Below are 26,564 nucleotides of genomic sequence, written 5' to 3'. Positions count from 1 at the left end.
CCTACCTTTCTGGTAGAGGGTTGGGGAGCATAGGGTGGGCACAGCACTCAGGTCAAAAACTCACATAATCATCAAGTACGATGCATGAGATTAAGTGTGTAAATCTACAGAGCACCTGAAGAAAATGCCCCAGGCCAGTGCTGTCCTATAGAAATATAACAACAAGGGTTGTTTATTTTTTTTAAAAAAGTTCTAAATCCGCATTAAAAGAAATAGAAAAATAAGTGAAATTATGTTTAATAGCATATTTTCTTTAATCCAACATACTTACAGTAATATCTTTTGAAGACATAATCAATATAAAAAATAGGTATCTTACATTCTTTATTCTCATATTGGATCTTCAAAATTCAGCATATTTATATCACATTATAATTTGAATTAAATGTATTTCAGTTACTTAGTAGCTACATATAGCTAGTGGTTTCCTTATTGTACAATACAGCCCCAAAGTACTCACCAAATTCCCTCTTTCATGAGCATTATAAAGCTAACAGCTCCTAGAATTGAAGCTTCTACTTGTCTTGGCTGTACCCCAGAAACTATATTCCAGCACCCCTACCGATAGTTTGGGAGACATGGCACTAGTGAATCATAAGTGAACATAATTAACTGATTAGGAACATAATTAGTTTGCAATTTAGGTAGAAACAATATGATTAGCCTTGGTGAAGAAAAGGCTATGTTCTCCTTTTGCCAATTCATCTATCCACCCACCCACTCAGCATTTATCGAGAGCCTAGGATGCACCAGCATTAATTCTATCTGCTAGGAACCTACCCTCTGGGGGCTTGTGGTATTTTGGTGAAGTAGCTGATAGACACAATTGGAAGTAAGAAATAAATTTGTTCATTTCAAATAGTAACTGTGCAACGAAGAAAATAAAACAGGAAAACCTAGTAGTGAATGGAAGAGGGGATTAGATAGGGAAGAGGGCGGCAGCTAGTTTCTCTTGAGGTGGTGTTTAAACTGAGAATGAAACCTCCGGGACAACAGTGGAGAGACTGTTCTGTGTAGAGAATACAGATAGGGCAAAGACCTAAGGCAAGAAAAAGATCGGCATACTTGAGAAATGGAAAGTATGTCAATATAATTAGATAGTAACAGGGAGAACAGTAAATGTACATAGCAAGCAGTTTGTTATTCCAAGAAAAATCAGAAAAAGGCTTTAAGTACAGGTGTAGAATCAACTGATTTATATATATTTTTTAAAAATCCCTGTGTGTTGGGGTCGAGGGGGAGCAAGGGGTGGAAGCGAGGCGGGCACTTGGGAGGCTGCTGCAGTGGCCAAGGGGGGAGCGATGTGGCTGAGAACAGGGTGGTAGTGGTAGAAGCAGTGAGGTCCGACTTAGAATATACGTTGTTTATCAGCAAGTCCTGTCAGCTGCACCTTCAAAGTTAGATTACCACACGGGATTACGTTTTGAGTCTGACAGGACTTGCTGATAAATTGGAGATGGGGTGAACGAAAGGATGACCCAACTCGCAAGATGTCTAGCTGGAGCCCGTAGGTGAAACGGTGTCAGCACTCATGGAATCCGGAACAAGAGCAAAATGTGCTCATCCTCCTGTATTTCCAGTTACGGTGAACTGACCCACCATACAGCTAAAAACTTGAGCTGTTTTTCCAAAGCACTGCCCTATTCAGTCAGTCAGTCACCAAATTCCATTCATTCTCCATTCTCACAGTTTCTCATATCTGAACCTACCTTTCCATCCCCACGGACCGGGACAGGTCTGTAGGCCAAATTCCTCACCAAGTCGATTACGATGGCCTTAATGATCAGCAAGTTTATATTCTAACCTAGTATCAATACCACCAATTGTTCCCCTTTTTAAAATTACCCAACAATCATTTCAAAAAGCATTGACAGCACCTATCAAAGGATATCTATGAGCTAAATAAACTCTTTTCTTTATAAAGAACCAAGATACAGTGTTACAGCAACACAAAGTGGACTAATACTCCCTTGGTCTGGCTTTTTGTCTCTTATGAGTCCATCTTACACAAATATTCCAGAGAATTAAAATATGAGGGTAACTCATTACAGCAAGGTAATAGTAAAAACCTGGACCTAACAACCCTTCAAGGGAATTGTTACACAAACCATTTAACTATGTTTTAAAAATTCGATCTAGTCCTTCTTTTTAAAAAAGCAGATGGTATTGTGTATATTACTTCATTTATGTAAAAAGCAATGCAGTTTATGAATGTGTGTGTGTGTGTGTGTGTGTGCTTTCTTAAGGTCTACAAAGATTTGGGACCTTTATAAACCTTTTAAACTGCAAACAATGATTTTCTCAGAATAGTGGTTATGGGGCTGGGTTAGAGAGTTTTCCTTTTTTTTTTTTTTTTTTTGATAGATGTATTTCTTTTTGGATGAATTTTTAAATACATTTATACATTTATACAATAACAAAGACTTGTAAAACCATCCTGTATGCCTTAACATGATTCCAGACAGTTAGGACCTGGCAGTAGCCTGCTTTCCAGAAGAATTTCTCAGGTTTATTTACATTAGGTAGCGATAACATATTTTGCATGATGGGAAACGTGGGAATGTTGAAAATGGGTCACGTACTAGGTCTACCTGCTTTGCAAGTAGAATAGGAAAAGCTGCCTCTGACACCCAAAATGATACAAAGCTCTTTCTAAAGGGAAACTAGGGTCCTTGTTCCTGCCCCGAGGGCATTTCAGTTCTTCAAAGGAGTAAAATGATTTACATGTGTAGGGAATGTCTGGCCCATGGGACATATAAAGGCCCATCAAATCATTTGGTCTGGCTCTGCCAAGGCAACCATAGGCGGGACTCAACATTCAATAAATTCATAGAAAGTCAACTTTAAGATTTACTTGAAAGGCAGAATTACAGAGAAGGGGGCCCGGAGGAGGAAAGATCTGGCTAGGGCTGAGCCAGGATGAAGCCAGGAGCCTCAAACTCCAACCAGGTCTCCCTGTGAATGGCAGGAGTCCAAATACTTGGATCATCTTCTGTTGTTTTCCCGGGAGCATTAGCAGGGAGATGGATCAGAAGTGGAGCAGCTGGGACTCAAATTGGTGCTCATATGGAACACCAGCACTGCAGTTGGTGGCTTTACCACAATGCCAGCCCTAACAGATTAATTTTTAAGTTGATAATTTTGTATGGCCCATGAATGTTGTTGTAAATATCCAAATGGCCCTTGGCAGAAAAAATGTTCACCATCCCTGCTTTATATGTTTTAAGATTTGTCTGTACTTACATTGTTCATAAATTATTTTGCTTCCTTTATAACAGAAAAAGCCAAAAGAATAAAAAGCAACTTACCATAGTGTCAGTTCCTTTCTAAAAATCTTCCCTTATTTCCCCAAGAGATTTTTAGATATTAAAAAGAAAGAAAAGTGAGTAGTAGCCCAGTTCTGTCAGAGATAACACATGTAAAATACCTTTGGTGGAAACAAAATGCCAAATAAGTGGCAGGTAGAATTATACCAATTTCTAAATTCTAAAGATTTTTATATTTGTCTTTTGATTGTCAGTTCTCCCTTTTTTAACACTCTGGAATAAAGAGAACAAGAAAGTACATATCTAAGTCTTTCTATTGTGGTCCAATGGTAGAAGAAAATGAACTGCTCTTCCCAGTTTCCCATTCAGGGTTTGATTCTCTCAATACCAAAAACAGTTCCTCAGTTACGTCTCCCTCACTCGTTCAGATGACCTTTCTAAAACATGGGAAGAAAAAAGCCTCATTAGCTAACTTCTCAATCCTAAACCTGCCACCCACCCTGGACCCTCAGTTAAGTATCCCCGTCCTGGGGTAGACTGCCTAAGATACGAGAGGCTTTTGTGTTGTCTTTATTGTTGGTCCCAACTTTAAAAGGTGTGAGTATTATGTACCACTGATCTCAATTAGAATTGGGGCGACTCGGCATTCCTAGCACAGTTCTCTCCATATTAGTGGAGAAACAGGGCCACGATACTATATCAGATAGCATTATAACAAGTAACACTGTCCAGTTTGCTAGAGCTGGAACTAGTACCTAATCTCCTGACTTCCAGGTAATGCCAAATTGAGCATTTTCTTTTAAGCATTTAAACTTCACACTACTTAAGGTTTTTTGGGGAAAAGGGTTGTTAAATAAGAAAAAGGTTTCAACTTCAAGGGCAGACACATTATGGATCACCTAGGGCCAGGGTTGTTTATTCACTGCCTTACTTATGGCAAAGTAAGTTAATTGCTATTTTTTTAGTGCAGTGAGGAGAGAAAAAAAAATTCCCTTTAAAGCCAAGCCACAGTTAACTCTCTAAGGTGACTCTTACTAGAGGTGGGCAAATGGTTCCTTGGTTAGGGAAACAACAACAAAATGATAAAGTTCTATTTAACTCTTAAAGCACAATGAAAAGCTGAGATAGTTGGGCAACTGACACTTGAGTTATACTAATAAAATCAACCACATTCAGAGAAACCGTGTTCCTGACCATTCCTTATTATAGGGTTGAGTGGTAACAAATCCAACTGTTCTGAGGTCAACAGATTGTGACCACATGGATCTACCACTCTTGGTATGAGTCTGCCCTTGTTGGAGCTTCAGAGGCTGGTAACTGGGAGAGCTCTCATTTTGGATCCTGTCTCTGACTGGCTTTCCTCACACTTCAGGAGACAAATCCATCTGACAGTCATATCAAACTCTATTGAGTCCTCTGGATATGTTATTGAAATATGTGTGTAACAGTCAAAATTTTACATTTAAAATTTCCCAATTAATTTTCAGTATAAATTCAGAGATGCTTATCCAAGGAAATGATAAACTCAGGATTAAAAAAAAAAAAAGGCATACCTGAAAATCCTAGCATTAAAGAGCTTGCTTTTGACACTGTGCTATTTCTTTAACTCTACCAGGGAATTTCGACATGAAATTCACACAATGCCCATTTGATTCTCTTCCCAAAATGAGAATATCTTTCCCTTTATAAAATATTAAATCATTATAATTCTCATCCCCAATTACATATATATTTATATAAATGTGCCTACCTCGTAAGTTTGTCATAAAAGATTAGTCAACATATATAAAATAGTTATAATAGCATTTGGTACATCATATGCACTTTATATCAGTGACTTCTTTCCTTTGCACACACACCAGAAAAAAAAATCCCTCTATATTAAACACATTATATCTTTTTCTATCAATACATTCTTTTTAATGGCTATGTGGTTTCATGGGAAAATAACTTAATCCCTGATTCATGCATATTTAGTGAGTAGACCCATCTTTCTATTCTGCTTCAATGCCCCTGTTTTTGCTTATTTCTTCATAAGGGCTTACCAGGAAGATTTTATTTTCTATCTATCACCCAAAATCCAAACCAAAAGGTATTAAGCAAACAATACATCAGTGTGGCAATCCTAAAGGCACAAATTTGGGTTTAGACAAACTCTTATTCATACTTTAGTCTTCACTTGTGAAAACTTTCCATAACAAATTATACATACAAACAAAAAGAATATATAGTCTTAAAAATTAGCTGTTTTAATAATTAATATGATTCTGTTTAAAATTACTATCAGGTTGCTATTTAAATTAATTTCTCTCTAGAACCATTAAAGTTTAAAATATGTTAAAAATTGAATAGAATTGTTTGGAAGATGGCAGAGTAGGGAGGGAGCTTGCTGTTCTAGTCTAGGAGAATGCAGTCTCAGGGAAGAGTTAGAGAAAAAACAGCAGAGGAAACTATTCAAATAGGACCGATGTGGAGGGCAAAGACACACACAATTCAGAACCCCAGCAGCCGAGAGCCTCTGCACCAGCAATTGAAAGCAAGATGAGGTAGACTGCAGCAGCCCAAGCCACTAGCAAAAAAGCTGCAGGAAGAGCTAGAGGGAATCCAGCTTGGGGCCCTGTGGGGGACAATATACCTGCAAAACTAGAGGAGAAAAAACAAAGTGGGGAGACAGCCTTTCTCTTTCCCTATTCACCCTGCAATGGCATCCTGTAACAAGCTGATGGCAAGCAGGTGCCATTTTAGACATACGTAACAGCTGCACCAGCTCATGTCCACGCCCAGTGACCAGCCACGTGGAGACTCCTGAGTCTGGTGGGGAGAACAGATGGGACTGGGTGCTCGTGACTGTGGGAGGTTTGTGTGTCAGGACTGTGAAAACACTGAGGCTATATGGGGAGGACTCAGGGTGTGGCTAGGACTTCAGCAGTCACTGTAGGAGGCTCCACACAATCAGGGCTTCCTGGTTACCTGGCGAGGGACATTGCTGGGGAATCTGAGCTTACACTGAGGACTGCACAGATCCTTGTGTGGTCCGTGTGGTAGAGTGGACAAATAATATACCCATTGGGGCTAGCACCCAACCACTGGTCTCGTTTGAGGAGATGAGCTCAGCTGAGTCTGTACCAACAAAGAACCAATCTCCCTTCTGATTAAAAAAATAATAATACCATGCCAAACCTGGGTGTGTCACCTCAGACACACCCTTCACACCCTCAGCACTGAACAGAACTCCTTGGTCACACCCACCACATGTCTCTAGCTATTCCCTGAATGCAGACAAACCAACAATCCACTCATAGTTCAAAGATAAAAGCTACCACAGCAAAAAAAAAAAAAAAAAAAAAAAAAAAAAAGAATCCAGTGAGTATCCCCACAAATGCTGAATAACAAACATACTAATTCAAGAAACAAGAATAAGACAACATGATGCACCCAAAGAACACAACACTTCAATACTAGATTGTGATGATGAGATTGAACAAATGCCAGAAATGGAATTTAAAATTGATCATAGGATTACTTAGAAGTAATCAGAAGCAAATGCACAAACTAATGAAATCCATACATGACATGAAAGAAAAATTCTCCCCAAAAATTGAGATCTTAAAGAGAAATCAAAATGAAATCTTGGAAATGAAGAATTCAAAGGACAAATAAAAGATGCAGTAGAAAGCAAAGAACTTAAAATAGGCATTTTTCAAAAGAGGAAATCCAAATGGCCAACAGACATGAAAAAATGTTCAGGATCACTAGCCATCATGGAAATGTAACTCAAAACCACAATGAGGTTTACCTCACCCGTTAGAATGGATTTCATACAGAAATCAACAACATATGCTGGTGAAGATGTGGGAAAAAAGGTACCCAAATACACTGTAAACTGGTAAAATTACTATGGAAGACAATTTGGAGATACCTCAGAAATCTGAATACAGACCTACCATATGACCCAGCCATCCCACTCCTGGGAATTTACTCAAGAGAAATGAAATCAGCAAATAAAAGTTATCTGCACACCCATGTTTACTGCAGTTCAATTCACAATAACTAAGACATGGAATCAACCTAAATGCCATCAACTGAAGAGTGGATAAAGAAATTATGGGATATATATTCTATGGAATACTACAAAGTGGTAAATAAAATGAAATCTGGTCATTTGCAACAAAATGGATGAATCTGGAAAAATCATACTTAATAATCATATGTGTATAAAGTCAATTGAAAATAGATCTCAGTACAAAATAAGAGTGGGAATAAGAGAAGTAGGAGGAAGTTTGCAAAGCTGTATAGTTCTGCAAATATTCCTACAGATTTACTTCTAAGGGTACAGTTTAAAAATTTGCCACGGGACCCCCAAGTCCCATTAAGCTGAGTGGTAAAAATGCCATCTTAAGTGTTAAAGTGACCACATTAAATGTAAAAGTGATCACATAGATAGGATTAAGTGTTAAAGGAATCATGTAAATAAAATCAAGTGTCTGGTAATAAAGATAGAATTAAAAAGGAGAGAATTTTTCAACATGGGAAGCAGTCCACACAGCAGACTCACAGAATGACAATCACTTTAAATAGCACTCTGATCTGAGCCCTTAAGGCATTCTGGTCTAGCTGAAAAGCCCATGAGAGTATTTCAGGCATGGAAAGCCAAGACACTGTGGCAAAAAAATGTTTTACATGAAGGACCTCTGAGAGAGACCCCAGTGGAAAGAAGTGGCCATCAAAGAAGGATGCACTTTTCTCTGAAGGAAGGAGATTAACTTCCACATTGCTTATGGCCTTGTCTAAAAACTGACGGAGACTGTGGATTCAAAAGGCTTCCATAGCCTTGGCAGCTCATTTCAAGAGCTTTCGGTGATCACTGAATTATACAGAAGAGTGTTAGTTGTTAAATTAACAACTGTGCTCTTACTTCCCATGCAGGACTTCTATCCTCAATTGTATTATGAGAACTAACTGTAAAAGTTGTTCTTGAGTTTGGTTTTTTGTGTGTGTGAGTGTGTTGAACTCTTTACTTAGTATAGAGTTGGTCTTTTGTGTATAAAGTTAAGTGAAAATGAATCTTAATGGAGAATGGGACTGGGAATGGGTGAGGGAGGAGGAGGCAGGGTGAGAGTGGCGGGGAGGGCGGGTATGCTGGGAAGACTCCCTATATTCCTAAAGTTGTACTTATGAAATTTGTACTCATTAAATAAAATATTTTTCTGGGAAAAAAAACACTATGTATAGATTTTGAAGTCTTTTTGCACCAAAATAAACATTCTTTAATTTAAACAAAAAAGGTGAATAGCCCCACATAAACAATGTACATACTTACCTGAAGGCAAATTATTACTAGAAAAAGTTCAGATCACATGCAATTGTACCTACTATTTGAAATAAAATGACTAATTAAAAAGTCTTTTAAAAATTTTTAATGGGAAGAGTATTCATTTTAATTATGCTTCAAGATGTTACAGAGCTGGAAAATAACAAATTTCAGTCAGCATAAAATAGATTTATTGTCAATATTCATTAATACAACCCAGGTAAATGAAACATCACTTCATACAAGACTCTAATACTCTAAAACACTATCGTAACTTCACTCATGTACTATATAGTGATAAATACTTAAAAATTACAATGCAAAGAAAAACATTACAAAAAGATAATCATCATAGATCCTTGTATGCAAGTTCTTCATTTTTAAGGTTCTGTCTTAGGGAATAATGCCGTGGTACACATTAGAAACCCAAAGAAACTCTATCTTTTGAGGTTACAATGCTTAAAAATACACACTCTAAAACACCATGTCTGACAAAAATCAAAAAAGAGACAAAGAAAGCCTTCTATGACATTTAAAGAGTGTATGCGAGCAAGGGTAGAGTAATCAATTATTCTATGCTCATTTCTGTTGGAATGGCCTCATTAAACAATTTAAAGCATTGATAGGAAATCTGTAAAAGTAGAGAAAAAATTCACAGAACCAGTCTCAGCTTTATATTCAAGAATTCCCAAACCAGAACAAACCCAGGCAGTTTGAAGGCACTATATCCAATACTCTGCAATCTTCAATCCTTCACAATGGACTCCTTGTACTAAGGACATATTTCTTCTAATTTCTTCAAAGGAATTTACCAAATATACTTTGTTTTCTACCACCCAAAGTCCAAACTAAAAGGCATTAAGCAAGATAACAGAATCTAGCAGTCTGATCAATTCTAAGGACACAAATTCTAATGTGTAAGATTGAGACATTGATCATGAAATTCAGGCACAGCCTTCCCTCTTATGTACTCTCCTACTTCCCCTTACATATTAACCCCAAACTTAATTTGGGGGAAATGACTTTTCTCTCCTAATAAATTATTTGCTCATTGGCAAGCTGCTTTGGCTGAAAGCAAAATCAAGAATTGTTTGGAATGCTTGGTCAGAACAGATGAAAGGATGTGATGAGTGACTGATTGTAATTTATCATAGTAGGCTTGCATAGGCAGACATGATGAAATCACCTTACAGACCTCCCTAACTCATCTGAAAAGGCAGAAAAATGTGTCTTAGAAAAGAACACAAATTAAATAAGGAAATACAGTAAAATATTAATACTGTAATAGTAGCAGGGAAAGGAATGCATACAGCAAACCTGCCTTGCTAGGACATTTCTGGTACAAAAAAAAAAATCAAACTTTCTTACCCATTATTCTTTGTATAAAACAAAGATACCAGCTGCTTTTACATCCACAGGGGCACAAAGCCACTTAACCACTTTTCTTCAAAGACGGGGAATATCTTTTAGAAAAGAGTGCCAGAGAAAAGAGGAAAAGGGAGGAAAGTTCACTCGAAGAGGTCCTGAAACATACGCTGTCCCATTGCTATGTACGCTTCTTTCTCTTCGGGTGTCATCTGGGCCACCAGCTCTGGCCCCTGGCTCACTTCACTGTAGGAGTATGGACGGCCAGCCACCATGACAATGGGGTCATCTGCTACTTCTTCAAACTCATCCTCCTCCTCGTCCTCTTCCTGATGATGTGCAGTCACAGCGGCTGGTCGCGGTGGAGAGTCATCATCCGACTCACTGGTCTCACTCTCAGAGTCACTGCCGTTGGCAGCTGCAGCAGGAGCGGCTGCCCCCACTGAGCCCGCTGCAGCAGAAGAAGTCTTTTTCTCATGAATGAGTAGTGCTCGCATGACCTCCTCGTTATCATCAGGCCCCGCACGGCCTTCCTCACGCTCCTGAAATGCATCCATATCTATACCACCTAAGGGGTAAAACCCAGAAAGTCAATAATCTAAAGTACAAAAGACATTCTTTATAAGTGATGAATTATATAATATTTTAGTATGCATTTTACTACATAATACAGTAAAATAATATAGGATTCACTGCTTTCACTTCTTTCTTTTTTAAAAACTTATTTATTTGATAGGCAAAGTAACAGAGAGAAAGAAGGAGATGGGAAGAGGGAGAGAGAGAGACAGAGTGAGAGAGAAAGAGATATAGATATCTTCCATCTACTGGTTCACTCCTCAAATTGCTGCAACAGCTGGGGTTGGGCCAAGCCAAAGGCAGGAGCCTCGAATTTCATCCAGATCTCCCATGTAGGTGGTGGAGGCCCAAGTACGTGGGCCATCTTCTGCTGCCTTCCAAAGTGCATTAGCAGGGCGCTGGGTAGGAAGTCCAGCAGCCAGAACTGGAACCGATGCTCTGACATGAGATGAGATGCTGGTGTTGCCAAGCAGTGACTAACAACTGCTCTACAACCCTGGCCCCATGATTACATTTCTTGAGCTGGTGTCCATAACATATTTAAAATGTTTCTCATTAATTGGAGCTTAAGTACCATAGTGGTTAAATACATATGGGCTTTAAGTCATACAACATGGATCTGAACATTTGTTTTCCCATATGCAAGTTGTATCATCTTGGGCAAGTAGTTTAATTTCTAAACTTCTCTTCTATAAAATGGGCTAATAAAAACATCTATCTCCTAAGGTTCTGGATAGGAACATATAAAATAATGTCTATGAAGGATGAGGTATAGTAGCTGGTATTAACAGGCAACTAAAACATGGCTCCTCATCTTGTTCAGAGTAAAAGCCAAAGGTTTTACAATGGCCTATAAAGTCTTAAACCATCTGGAGCCCCTCCTGACCACCCACCTCTTACCTTTTCTCTTCCCCCTTCTCTATTCTGCTCCAGCCATCATGCTGGAGCATGACCCACCAGACACACTCCTACCTCAGGGCTTTTTTTTCCCAGAGCACTTGGTTTCTAACATAATAAATAACATACATATATTGTCTTTGCCACCCTCGTCCCAGGATGCATGTTTTACCACAAGAGATATTTTTTATTCAGTGATATTCCATGTACCTAGGCAGCCACTGACACTTGTAAAGCACTGAATGAATATTGGATGAATGAGTGAATAAATGGCAGTTTTATTTTCTTGCAGCAAATAAGCATACTTAAAATTCTTTATAAAAAGGAATCCCATTTCAGGAATAAAACTGCCCTCACTACACACCTCCTATCATTTTGTACATATATCTTGCCTGATATAGTACAGAAGAAAAATTTAGGAAAACCATTTGTATTCTGCATTCTGATAATATTACCAAATATGTTGCCATTTTAATTATACAAAAAGATTAAAAGTGTTGTTTGGAACCCGCCTCCTTGATTCAAATCCCAACACTTCCTAGCTGTGTAGTTTTGGCCAAGTTGCTTCAATTTTCTCAAGTACGAAAGGGAAAACAATAATAGTATTTATGTTACTGGATTACTGTGAAGATGAAAAGAATGTAAAATGCTTAGGATGGATCTGTACTTAGTATTCTAAGTTATATTATACTCTATCTATTATCATCATCAAGACAAGGCTCCAAAATTGCTAGTTCTTGCCATAGATGAAGTAAAAGCATCTTTTCATTACCACATTAGAATGGATTAACTATAACCCTGAACATTTTGTAAACTACAGAGCTCCTAAGATGATATATCAGCCGGCGCTGTGGCTCAATAGGCTAATCCTCCGCCTTGCGGCGCCGGCACACCAGGTTCTAGTCCCGGCCGGGGTGCCGGATTCTGTCCTGGTTGCCCCTCTTCCAGGTCAGCTCTCTGCTGTGGCCTGGGAGTGCAGTGGAGGATGGCCCAAGTGCTTGGGCCCTGCACCCCATGGGAGACCAGGAGAAGCACCTGGCTCCTGGCTTCGGATCAGTGCTGTGCGCCAGCCGCGGCGGCCATTGGAGGGTGAACCAACGGCAAAAGGAAGACCTTTCTCTCTGTCTCTCACTGTCCACTCTGCCTATCCAAAAAAAAAAAAAAAAAAAGATGATATATCGAGTGCCTGAGAAAAGGAAAATAGAAGTTAAAGTTTAGCTCAGAGAGTTTTTGATAACATTATGTCAAAATGACAATTAAATCAAACCTAACCACTTCAAAACATTGCCAAAGGCTGAACCTCATCCCTAGAGCTCTTAGTGTCAATGCCATATTTCAGCAGGAAAAAAGAAAAAAGGCAACGAATACATGAGAGTAAGGCAATAACTGCTTTTAAAAAATGTTCCAAATAGTTTAAAATTACCAACATAGCATTTTAATTAACAAAGTAAACATAAAAGTGGGGGAAAACAAATTAGTTTTGTAAACTAAATGAAATCATGTCTAACAGATTCCTGACAAGGGTCTTGAGAGGTCTGGAGCAAAAGCGAATTGTGTTGTTACAGATGAAGACAGAAAACACACACACACACACACGAATAAATAAGCAAATCTCTGGATGGTAAAGGAAAACTATCAGGCCTAGAAAAAAGTCTTATTTAATAGCTATAAATTAAAGAAGATGTAGGGGGAGGTGTTGTGTCCCAGTAGGTTAAGCTGCTACCTGCAATGCTGGCATTCCTGATCAGAATGCCAGTTTGAGTCCCTGCTCTTCTGCTTCCAATCCAGCTCCCTGCTAATGCACCTAGGAAAGAAGCAGGTGATGGCCCAAGTACAGGAGCCCCTGCCATCCACCTGGGAGACCCAGAGAGAGTTCTAGGTTCCTGGCTTCGACCTGGCCCAGCCCTGGCTATTGCTGCCATTTGGGGAGTGAACCAGCAGACAGAAGAGCTCTTTCTCTTTCTGTCTCTCCTCTCTCTGTCACTCTGTCTTTCAAATAAATAAAATAAATCTTAAAAGAAGAAGAGGTATACTGTCAAACTATCAAGTTCACTGATGATGCTGAGCAATTCTGGGTGCTTAAAGGCCGAGTTACAACAAAAAATATAGGAAAAGCTGACGGTTATATTAGTGGATAGATCTATTTCTATACTGGCAAGTAAAAGAAAATCTGCCTACAGAAAAATAACTTAAAATATACTGAAAGACGTGATCAGATACAGACAGGGGAGAATCCTAAGAAGTCCTTGCACATGTTTCTTGGTCTTAATGTCCTTATAGAACCAAACCAACAAACAAAATTTCAGGTAGAAACCATAAAGATACTAGAATTAAAACTCAAACAATTAATGATGAATCCATGCATTAATAATACATATTGTTCTGGTCACTAGGTCTCAAATTATATTATGAGTACAGATAGTCCAGAAAAAGATCAGCTAAAATAGAACAAACACTGGGTAGAGGCAGTTTTGGGAAAGGAGACTTATAAGGAAACCAGAGTCAGAAGGAATGAGAATTTTCAGTATAATAATGAGGACATGATTAAGACTAGAAAATTCTGAAAAACATTAACGTGATTTGAGTTTGAGGAAAATTAAGTGTAGGACAGATATGACTCAATTCATACATTCCCTGGATAAAACCTGTTCTACCATAATGAAACTTAATGAATTCATATATGACAGCATAGAAAGAAATGTTCACAAAACTTAATTGAATAGACTAGGTGACTTATTTAAGGCTCATATGATTCATTCAATCATTATAGGATTTAGAAATATCAAAGAGGATCTTACGTGCTTAATTGTATTTACTATTGATTAATAATATTTTAATTCATTTTTGTTTCTAAGTTCAAAGAAAAGGTTTGGTTGCTTCAAGAACAGGCAAGAAGCCAAGCTGGGGGAAATAAATCTATTAAATCACTGTATAACCTAAGTACTATATTATCTAAAACATTTTAAATCAAAATAACTACACATAGCAAGCTAATCACTGGAGAGGAGGAAGAGTAAAGTACTGTTGCTAAGGAAAACTTCTGATTGTAATGAAAATATCAAAAAGAAATGCACTGGGGCATTATCTGCTTTTACCATCACTACCCAACCTCACACTAATGGTAAGTTCTAGTATATATAGTGCTAATTATGAAGAGAATAATCATTAGGATAAAGGCCAAAATAAAAATAAACAACAACAACAAAGCAAGCAGTTTTCAATTGCTGATGATTCGTTAGCAGTAAAGAACGATACTCAGGTGATATGTTAGTAATGATACATAAGCTGGAACAGGAACACATGGATCTCTTGCTAATGAAATCTAACCAGAAGTACAGCAACTCCCTTTCACCTCTGCTTTCCAGCTTGAATAATCTTTTATCTATTTTTACCCTCCCATTTTCACACAAAGTTCTGAGTCCAGTATCACACTAAAACATAAAAGTAAAAACTTGCAATTTTCAACCTTCTAAAGGCTATTACATAACTCTTAACCCCTAAGGCTCAACACAGATTTTCCAAGATCTTCTAGAATAAAATTCTGCCAACCTTGAACTATGAGATGCCTGATCCTTTACTCATATGATATCTTTGTATATATTTCAGGTAGCATAAATCTTTGGTACTTATGAGAAGACAACAACAACAAAAAAAGCTTGAATCAGTGAGTGTTATGGCTCCCAATTCAGAAACATGCATATGTTATAGCAATCAAAGATTAAAAGAGAAGAGAATTCATCCACACTAAACACAACAGAACTTTTACAAGAAATTAAGTTGGAAAAGGCAGAATTTCAAACTAAAAATGCAGATTAAAGAAGCTATTTGTTATTTTTAACTGTTAAAAGGACAAGTATATTGGTTGGTTTTAATATTTATCACTCAATTTCTTACTTCCTAATATTATGCAACTAATTGTTTTAGAAAACAGGTACACTGGATTACTCACAAAACTAAGAATTGTCTAAGCAGTTGACCACTTAGTCAAGTTCATTTACTACTGAACCCAAGACAATTATTTTAGTGACTTCTATTCTTACCTTCTTTCATCTCTTCAGACCCATATGCCCCTTGGACAGTGCTCTCTCTCAACCAAATGGGTCTCTCTTTGGCAGATTTCCCCTCCAGTGAAGCTCGATGAAGATCTTCTTGGTCATCCATGTTAATGACAACATTCTGAGTGTATAAGTCCTCATAAGAGGGACCTTTGGTAGTCCATGCTTCACGGTGGTGCCCACTTGGTAGGCCAGCAGCTCCAGCAGTAGGTGTTGCATGGTCCTTGCTATGTAAAAAGAATGAGAGCAGGAAAAAAAAAGAAATGTCAAAGTCTTGATATTAAAAAGAAGGGCACAGGGCTGGCGCTGTGGTGCAGCAGGTTAAAGCCCTGGCCTGCAGCGCTGGCATCCCATATGCGCGCAGGATGGAGTCCTGGCCACTCCACTTCCAATCCAGCTCTCTGCTATAGCCTGACAAAGCAATAGAAGATGGCCCAAGTCCTTGGGCCCCTGCACTCGCATGGGAAACCCAGAAGAAGCTTCTAGTTCCTGCCTCCGATCAACTCAGCTCTGGTCGTTGCGCCATCTGGGAAGTGAACCAGTAGATGGAAGACCTTTCTCTGGCTCTACCTCTCTCTGTAACTCTTTCAAATAAATAAATCTTTGAAAAATAAAATTAAGGGGCCACCAGCGCTATGGCGCAGTGGATTAATACCCTGGCCTGAAGCGCTGGCATCCCTTATGGGTGCCGGTTTGAGACCCAGCTGTTCCACTTCCCATCAAGCTCTTTGCTATGGCCTAGGAAAGCAGTAGAAGATGGTCCAAGTCCTTGGGCCCCTGCACCCGCGTGGGAGACCCAGAAAAAGCTCCTGGCTCTTGGCTTCAGATCGGCACAGCTCTGGCCACTGAATTGGGGAATGCACCATCAGATGGAAGACCTCTCCCTCCCTCCCTTCCCCTCCCCATCTTTCCCTCCCTCCCTCCCACTGCCCCCACCTCTCCTCTCTGTGTAACTCTGACTTTCCAAGAAATAAATAAAATCTAATTTAATTTAATTAAAAAAAAAAAAAGAAGGGCAGCCCAGGGAGCAATTAGTAAAATATAAGTAAATGATATCTAACAGACATGTATAAATGCATTAATAATTCTAAGAAATCTACCAGGTAAAAGTTGCATGGGTTAGAACACATCACATGAGGATATTTCAAAAAGTTGTGGAAAATGGAACTAAAAGATGAGTTTATGGGGTGAGCATTTGGTGCAGTGGTTAAGACACTATTTGGGATGCTAGCATCTTGTTGGTGGATCCCTGGGTTCGAATTCTGGCCCTAGTTCTGATTCCAGCTTCCTGCTAATGTGTACCCTATGAAGCCAAAGATGATTGTTCAAGCGGTTGTGTCCCTGCCATTCACATGGGTGACCTAGACTGAGTTTCAGGCTCCTAGCTTTGGCCTGGCCCAGTCTGAGCAGTTGTGAGCATTTGGGAAGCCAATCAATAGATGGAAGATTCTCTCTGCCTCTTACTTTCTCTGCCTTTAAAAAAAACTTTTAAATTTTGCAAAAGATGCTCATTTTGATGTAAAAATCATGAAATCCATGCACTTTAGGGGTCTTTGAAAAGTTCATGGAAAATACAAATTATTAAAAAACTACACACAAATTTATTATCGCTCTTCTAAGCCATTTACAAACTGAAGCATGTCCCTCTGCACGGCCTAGTCTCTTTTCCTTGCAGTTGGGTCTTCTATTTCTGCATCTATGCTACTCCACCAATCTACAACCATTGTTCCTACCTCACAGGGACCATAACCTGTTTCTCACTTTATTTTGCTTTTTCACCTCTACTATCCATGATCTTTACCTGTTAGCCTGATTCAGGCCTCACCATTCCTTATCTTTCTCTAGTCACTATGTTTCCCCATCTCTGTGAGTTAAGCCAAATTTTGTCTTTCTGCTGTTTCCTGTTCTACCTGCTTGTTTTACCCTCAAAGTGTTCCCAATTTTTTTTAATATAACTGATTAACTTTGTCTGAGCTCAGGCCTTGTCTTTTTGCGTCAGTTACTAATGCTCTCCCTCCCTGTTTAGACAGCTATGTTTTATTCCATAAACTGTGTTCATATTTCTTGCACTACCTGCTCACTGCAAACCTTTTGCTGTGTTATTTTCAGTGTCTGCTGACTAACTCTCTTTGCCTCTACCATTTTTCTCCAAATCTTCTCCATGGCACATGACCATCTCTTGATTGAAGCCCTGTCTCATTTTGAAAGCTACTAATACCTCATTTGTTTTTGCTCCTTAAAAGCCATTCACCATTTTTCCTTTACTTTAGTCTGACTTCATTTCTGCTTACTCACTGCTCACTTGCTTACTCTCTCTTTCCCAGCCCACTTCCTATCTACTTGGGTTTTCTTTCTCATTCTTAGTTTTCTCTGATGATTACCTCTGTCCATGTATTTGACTAGCTCATTACATCTCTCACTAACAATACTGTGTTTCTGACCATCCTTTGGAAATAACTTTGGGCTTATTCCATCCTTCCTGTTCTGTTCTCCATGCCCACTTCCACTTCTGCAATCAAAAAGCACAATCTTTCTAGTTGTCCAATTTACACTGCTCCAGTCATTTAATCCACACCTTCCAGCTACTGCCTCTGCATTTTTTTCATTACTATAGCTATACCCAGGGCTACTTTGCAAACCACTCTTTCCCATAGCCTTTTTTCCTGGTGTTTATTCTGTTTCATGTTTCAATCACTTCTTTTGCCTCCTCCATATTTGTCTCATTGCTCCCACTCTCCCCCAGTTACTTGCTCTCCCACTCTCAGTCTCTCTAAATATATCCAATCCATCTATTTGTCTTGCTATATATTTTGAAGTCTTGTGCTACAGTTGCAAATGGCTGGTTTCTATCTCCTATTTCATTCTGTATTCATTTGATGATATTTTGCACCATTTACTTTTGTCTCAATGTAACCATACCTGTCCCTAGTTGTTCTAACTTCTACTTTTTCTGTTGTCTCCTAAAAGTCCATGTGGCTGCCTTCATTGTAATCTGATTATGCTTATTTGGTGTAGATTGGCTTTTTGAAGTTTGGTCTCCCTCAGCATTTATTTTTCTTTCCCTTATCTTCTCTTTTGGCCTGATCTGCTTTTGTATATTTTTTGGCATATTTCTGTGCTGACTCTATATTCTAAATCTCTCCTCCCTTACCTATAGTCTCCCTGATTCCTTTCAATGCCTCCTCTATCCTCAGCCAACATCCTCATCTTGTTGTGCTGAACCTGTACTTTGTATATGTCTGCTCCAAAATGTGACTCCCTAAATTAGCTAACCCCACCTGGCAGTGAAAGAAAAGGCCTGTTTCTCTAGCCTGGACTGGTCAACTAAATATTTATCTGTTTTTCCTTCATGTAGGCCCTTAAATGACTCATTATTTCTGAGGCTACTTCCCCTCCCCCCTCCTCCTTGTTCACAATCCTGAACACACAGTTTTCATTTTCATCTACAGTCTCTCTGAAACATTAACTCTGCAATATCCACGAAAGTATGTACTTAGAATTGAAAAAAAAAAAATCAGCACAAGACTACTTTTAAAAAATCCTTTCCAGTATTCTGTTACAAAAATTCAAGATGAGCTTCATTCTGGTTTGAAGAAGGAAAAATTTACCATAAGTCAAACAAATTTTAAAATTTGGAAGAATCCTTAATAGAGGATATTTTTAACCATAGAGAGTTGACTCTATTTTTATCTCTACATTTACCATATTGACAAATCTAAACTACAACCAATGAAACTAAAGAAAAGCTACATGAGAGAAACCTTAGGTATGCTTCCTCTGTATATTTAAACTTTTTCTATGGAGAGAATGTACACATTTTAATTGCAGGTGACAAAATGGCAATTCATGTTTGAAACTTTTCACATTATTTAAGAAGTTCTAGGATAGAATATATTCAAAAGATATAACTATCAGAGGTGAGAGAAGTATATTTTAAAACTAAAATCTTAAAGATCTTTAAGGTGAGTATTAACAGATGACAGAAAAGGGGAGGTTACTGGCAAGGAATTTCATTTTGTCTTGACACTGAGAAGGAGAAAGAAAAAGGACAGAATAGGAGAGTACTTCCTGACCCCAATGATCATCCATGCTTACAAAGACTATAAGCCATATTTTATGGTGTGGCAAAACTAAGGCTGCCTCTGCACTTCAAATATTAGGTAAAAATAAGAAGCCATTATTAGAAGTACTAACCAACAAGTAACACATATTATACTTTCCTTTCCAAAAAAAGTCATATTTAAAACTAAGAAATATGTGGTGGTTAAAATGCTTCAGAAACAAACAAGAACTTCAGTCTTCAGAATTTGGCCAGGAAAATCTAAATATCCCAAGAGGAAAAACTAATTTAAAATTAGCAAACTGATTGAGCAGAAACAGCTCTTGAAGTCAAACCTGACTATTTAAAGATTTTTGCTTAAGGCCTACACTGTTCTACATTCAGTACAACCAAATTTCATCCCAGGCACAAGTTTGTCAGAGTTTAAAACCTATGTAATAATATAGTCTTCAGTCTCCTGGTAAATTACTTACCCACTCTTGCTCTCCAAAATACAGGTAGGTAAAAGAAAGATGAATTTTTAAAGAGCACAAGGCTATACTCACTTCTGTTTCAGGGCTGGGATTTCTGTGGGTTCTGGTTCAAGTATTTCATAGGCCAAGTTCACATCCTCTGTCTCTCGAAGCAATTCATAAATGGGTTCAATTTGTTCATTAAACCTTGCCAAAAGTGTGCGTGCATCTTTTTTGGGCATTGCTGATTCATCCTCTTCTACCTCTGTATGACAAAAAGTACAGCGGAAAGTTCCTACAGATAAAACAAAAGTCTTAGGTCAAGGAGGTAAAATCTTCAAAATAAGCCTGTAGCAACTTCCCCAACATTATGCCACTCAAACTTGCATCTACTATTTTTGATGCATTTCAAAGTAATTTCTCCCTGACATCCATATATACCTTTTCAATCACACTATTTCAACCAAACTAAATTATTTACAGTTTACCACTGCAACTTGCGGTCTTTTCCAACACAGCTTTCTTTTTGCACAATACACATTTGGGTCTACATTACAGGGAAAACTAAATAAACTCCCAAAGCAAAAGTTTCTAGTCATCCTGTACATTGTCACACGGCCATTTCTTCTAATTTACTAACCACTTTTATCTAAACAAAATTAACTAGTTCATTTCCAAAAGTAAAGTTCAAGAAATCTTTATGATTTCTACATCTATCACATCTAACCCATAACTAAACTGTAGTAATTCCTTAAAAAATTATTTTTTAATAATATTTATTTATTTGAAAGGCAGAATTAGAGAGAGAGGGAGAGAGAGAGAGATCTTCAAATTGCTCATTCACTCTCCAAATGGCTGCAATGGCCAGGGCTGGGCCAGGCTGACGCCAGGAGCCAGGAGCTTCTCCTCAGTCTCCTGCATGGGTGCAGGGGCCCAGGTAGTTGGGTCATCTTCTCTTGCTTTCCCTGTTGCATTAGCAGGGAGCTGGATTGGAAGTGGAGGAGCTGAGACTCAAACCTACACCCACATGAGATGCCAGCATCACAAACAGTGGCTTAACCCGCTATATAACACTGGCCCCTGGAAACATCTTTAACATTTTTCATGTCTGTGGTCATTTCACTAATCTAGGCCACCATGACTTGGCCTGAAAGGTGCTCCTAAGTCTAACCATTGAACCTCTAGGTCCTCTCTCTCCAAGATTCCTATGCCACATTTTTTTATTTTTCTATGCCACAACTTTTATCATCTCTTACTCCTTTAGTTCAGTAGTTATCAAATTTGCCTTTAAAGAAAGTAATCCCATTCCTCCAGTGAAAAGGTACAAAATAAATAAACATAAAAGCAAGTGCTCTGGTAGAAGTACAGAAAGATGGCTAAAACAATGGGGAATAATCTAACCCTCCCTATCACATATTTTCTAAGCCTTACAAACCAGCCTCCCGGATGTCTCCCACCAGGAACTCTGCTGCAGAGCCTGTCCACCTCTGTTCCCTATCCATAGAATGCTTTCCATGGCTAACCTCTTACTCCAATTCTTCATTTAAAAGTCATCTAAATAGCGCTGTTCCTATCCAATATTGTCTGAAATTTCAACACTTTTCCATCTACCTCAACAATCCTATGTTTCTTCCCTTCCTGTTCCTTAACAATGGCACCATTCAACACATGTTTTAAGGCTTATCTAGCATATTAGTTTATTTATCATTACCAATTCATGTTTACTCAAATTTTTAAAAAATGTTCTCCCAATTAGCCCTTTTTTTTTCATTTTAGGACATATTTATTTGAAAGGCAGAGAGAGAAAGAAAGAGAGAGAGAGAAAAAGAGAGAAAGAAACAGAGTTTCTCCCTTGGCCAGGGTTGAGCCAGGGCAAAGCCAGGAACCAGAAACTCTATTTAGGTCTCCCCTGTGTGTAGCAGGAACCTAAGTACTTGAGCCATCATGCAGTGCCTCTCAGGTAATTAGCAGGAAGCTGAATCAGTAGGGTGGATTTGAGCCAGAAATTCTAATATGGGATGTAGGCATCCCAAGCAGCAGCTTAACCTGCTGCATCACAGAGCCTACCCCTTTTCTTTTCACAGACAACATAACATATATACCAAACTTCAGTTTTAGGTAAACAAATCAACATGCTTGTCAGTGCAGTTCACCCTCATAAAACAGCAATGCTTTTATTTTAAGAAAAGAGAGAGAGAATGCTGCTAACCTTCATTTCATGGAAGGACAATCTCAGAATGATGATTTTTTAACTGGAATAATTTTACTTTCATGAAAGAAATAGGGAGACAAAAGACACAGTATAAAGTCATAAGGAACCCAAGTTCTAGCCTTATCCAGATTTAACAAGTTATTATAGAAGGGCCTACTCTGCAGTTCTGAGAAGAGTGGCTTTTTGTATTACTGTCAAGAACAGTGAAGGGTCTGAGATAATACCCTACTTGCAAGCTAGCAAGTTATTCTCCACAGTTTCGTGGATACTGGCAGAAGACACAAGACTCGTAGGTCAGAGACAAAGAACTTCATTACTCGTGGCTATAGCAATAGACAGTGTCAACATTTGAGCCAGTTCCCATGGCGTGACACAAGAGAGCCAGGGTATAACCGTACATGCAGTGGGTTGTGTTACAGGAAAGAAGTCATGAACCTAAAAAGAATCCAAATTTTTTATAACAGGCATAAGCATGCCTGTCCTTTGCTCTGGAGGGTGATGCTATCTTTACAACACTGGACATTGAAAAGACATGGTCTGGAGGGAAATACTACTTTTATTATGCTAGACAGTAGGCAAACCTGCTCTTCTGCTATGGAGATAAATAATGTCTTTATCTTCCAAAATCACTTATTAAATTGACATCCTTAAAAAGGACAGTCCAGAAAAAAGGCACTCACTCAGTACCTCAGCCTCTAAGACATGCAAAACAGGTAAGAGACCCATGGGAATTGTGTCCCAATAATTATCAAGTCTGGCAAACATTATGAGAGAAAAAGCTAGCCTGACATCTCTGAGTGCTTTGTTTATCACAAAAACACAAATTGTAAATGAGAAGCAGCCTGTTAAAAGCCAAATGTAGAAATTTGACATTTTATGGAAAATGACTTAAGACTATTTTAACATACCAGCAATGTTTTTATGAATTTTACTGAGTATTATAAAAATGCAAATCAGAATTCAGAAGGGGCATCAGGTTAGAAGCAAGGTAAGTGGCCGGCGACGCAGCTCACTAGGCTAATCCTCCGCCTTGCGGCGCCGGCACACCAGGTTCTAGTCCCAGTTGGGGCGCCAGATTCTGTCCCGGTTGCCCCTCTTCCAGGCCAGCTCTCTGCTGTGGCCCGGGAGTGCAGTGGAGGATGGCCCAAGTACTTGGGCCCTGCACCCCATGGGAGACCAGGAGAAGTACCCGGCTCCTGCCATCGGATCAGAGCGGTGCACCAGCCGCAGCACGCCAGCCGCAGCAGTCATTGGAGGGTGAACCAACGGCAAAGGAAGACCTTTCTCTCTGTCTCTCTCTCTCACTGTCCACTCTGCCTGTCAAAAAATAAAAAATAAAAATAAAAAAATAAAAAAGAAGCAAGGCAAGATGGGGCATGGAAATTCAGCACATATTTTGCATTAAGTACCATGCTACCGAGACTATGGTGGTAGAATCCACAGACAATGAACCTGTCATCAGAAAGCCTGAAGTTTAGCAGAGAAGAAAGATATCTGGAGATAAACATAATAGGCATCAGTGCAAAAAATAACGAACATATTTCACAGTAGGTGGTTGAAAAATGATGCTAAACTGCAATTTCAGTAGGAATACAGTTATCAAGAAGAATGAAAAAAACAAAATTAACAATTTAAATTGGGGTGACCATAAGTGGGTTTTGAATGCTAAGCTTCATCTTGACTTTATTCTTTAGTAAAAGAAAAGTCAATGAAGAGGTTTGGGGAAGAACATAAAATGCCCAAAACTAGAATTATATACACTGATTGGCCTTAGTGGTTTGAGATGGCATTCCAATAAGACAGTTCTTAACTGGGTACACAAAAATTGTTAGTAGGGGCCATTGTTATGGTGCAGCCATCTACAATGCTGACATCTCATAAGAGTGCCAGTTTGAGTTCCTGCTGCTCTACTTCTGATCCAGCTCCCTGCTAATGCACCTGGGAAGGAAGCAGAAGACAGCCCCTGCCACCCACGTGGGAGACCCAGATGGAGTTCCTGGTTCTGGCTTCAGCCTACCCCAACCCACTGTTGGAGTGAACCAGCAGATGGAAAATCTCTATTTCCTTCACTCTGTGTAACTGCATTTTAAACAAATAAAAAACTAAAATTAACATAAAAAAAAAAACAAAAACTGACGCTGGAACTAATATTCAGGATCTACCCCAGAGCAGCTGGTTCAATAGGTCAATTAGGGGGCCCAGGAATGCGAACTTTTATTAAAGTTCTGCAGCAATTGTATTCCCTAGATGCACACCCTTGGTGAAGAGCTGCTGAGAAGTAATCAATATATCTCAATTCTTCTTGTAACAGAACCACCCTACAATAAGTAGTAGTATACACATTTAAGAATAAGAGAAGAAACGGCAACCAAACCCTTGCCACATACAAAATCAAGAAGGTGAAACCAGGAACAATGAATCTTAGCCACAAGCAAGCTGGATCTAAGATGCAAGCAAAGGAGAGAATGAAGGCTCCAAAGATTCTTCAGGAAGAACTTGACCAACCATGCTATAAGTTCAATGATAACACATTTATTTGATCATCTATACTCACTTACTACAAAAAAACTAAGAAAGTTACTTTACACATATTCCCACATATTCATCAGAAGCAAGTCTATGCAACAGTGCTATCCAAATGTCACATATGAAGGAATGAAGATTCAAAAATATTAAGTTTATCAGGTCATAGCTTGAAAACAAAAATCACTAAGCCTGGATTCAAACACAAATCTGTCTGACTCAAAAGACTAAATTCACTGTATCACTCTGAGTTACACATACCTCTCCCACCCTCCTTTCATCCCTGCCAGCTACAATTTAGCAAACGTTTCCAAGAGTATGCATAAGCTCTAATTTTTTTATATGGAACAGAAGGGATAAAGAATTTTCAATAAAGAATTTATTTAACAAACATTAAGAGCCTATCACAGGCCAGTGCCGTGGCTCAATAGGCTAATCCTCTGCCTGCAGTGCCAACACACCGGGTTCTAGTCCCGGTCAGGGCACCGGATTCTGTCCTGGTCGCTCCTCTTCCAGTCCAGCTCTCTACTGTGGCCTGGGAGTGCAGTGGAGAATGGCCCAAGTGCTTGGGCCCTGCACCCCATGGGGAGACCAGGAGAAGCACCTGGCTCCTGGCTTCGGATCAGCACTGTGCGCTGGCCGCAGTGGCCACTGGAAGGTGAACCAACGGTAAAGGAAGACCTTTCTCTCTGTCTCTCTCACTGACCACTCTGCCTGTCAAAAAAAAAAAAAAAAAAAATCACATGCATGGCATTTACTTAACTGAATCTTAACCTACCAAGTTTGCCAGCAGAACCAAAACATATGCAGTTGCAGAAAAGAACCATTAAAAGTAGGAAGAAAAAGATATTTTACAAATATTTCAAAACTCTATTTTAGAGTCAGCTATTCAGTAGTGTATAAGTGTCCCAATTCTGTAACTCAGGACTCTTCTAATGAAGGTAAGTTATCCCTCCAAATGAGGAGAAAAGAAAAGGAGAACTAATTTTGGGGATGAGGGGGAGAGTGAAGAAAGAGGGAGAGAGTTCTACATCATTTTAATTTTAACTTTCTCCCAAAATAAGAAAAGCAAAAACAAAAATGAATTGGGAGCAGGAAGGGTAGGGAGAAGGGGCTGGGCACAAAAGAAAAGCAAAATTCAACAAAATTTAAAACTTGGTATTTTTCCTTTGTTAAGCGCAGAAGACACCTTAAGTGGTGTGTATTTTGCTGGCAAACACCTTCAGTTTAACTGCTTCCAACATGTTACTCATTTTAACAAATTTGTTGCTCACAGTATTCAGTCAAGAGAATAAAAAATACAAATAAAACCAAAGTGAAAAACCATTTATCCTCCTTAGTTTTACTAGAAGAAAGTGCTTTGGAAATTTATTATTGAACAGCTCTTGTCTCTACTGTTAAGGAACAGTGTTTTTTTTTTTCTTACTATTTGTTGAACTCTTCATTTACTGTAGGCTTAATCTTATGAGTATAAAGTAAACTGAAAGTAGATCATTGTAAAAATTAAGAGAAGGGGGGCCGGCACTGGGGCACAGCAAGTTAACGCCCTGGCCTGAAATGCCAGCATCCCATATGGGCGCCAGTTGGAGACCCGGCTGCTTCACTTTCCATCCAGCTCTCTGCTATTGCCTGGGAAAGCAATAGAAGATGGTTCAAGTCCTTGGGCCCCTGCACCCACATGGGAGACCCGGAGGAGGCTCCTGCCTCCTGGCTTTGGATCGGCACAGCTCTGGCTGTTGCAGCCAAATGGGGAGTGAACTAGTGAATGGAAGACCTCTCTCTCTCTCTGCCTCTCCTTCTCCCTGTGTAACTCTTTCAAATAAATAAACAAATCTTTTAAAAAAAAC

General features: G+C 39.0%; 1 protein-coding gene across 3 annotated transcripts in view; it reads right to left on the bottom strand.

Annotated features, from left to right (window-relative positions):
• Positions 1-8,667: 8,667 nt before the first annotated feature.
• Positions 8,668-26,564, bottom strand: part of GTF2E1 (general transcription factor IIE subunit 1) — a 31,789-nt gene continuing 13,892 nt past the window's right edge. For all 3 annotated transcript variants that reach the window (XM_002716646.5, XM_051859282.2, XM_051859283.2), the window contains exons 3-5: positions 20,076-20,277; positions 15,456-15,697; positions 8,668-10,510 (exon numbers count right to left, since the gene is read on the bottom strand). In XM_002716646.5, the coding sequence (XP_002716692.1) occupies positions 10,086-10,510; positions 15,456-15,697; positions 20,076-20,277 (869 nt within the window). In that variant the 3' untranslated portion in view covers positions 8,668-10,085. The remainder of the gene's footprint in view (positions 10,511-15,455; positions 15,698-20,075; positions 20,278-26,564) is intronic.

Source organism: Oryctolagus cuniculus, chromosome 4 (assembly GCF_964237555.1).
Source record: "Oryctolagus cuniculus chromosome 4, mOryCun1.1, whole genome shotgun sequence".
NCBI lineage: Eukaryota > Metazoa > Chordata > Mammalia > Lagomorpha > Leporidae > Oryctolagus > Oryctolagus cuniculus.
Note: the sequence above shows the minus strand (reverse complement) of the source record. Positions and strands in the feature narration are given on the sequence as shown.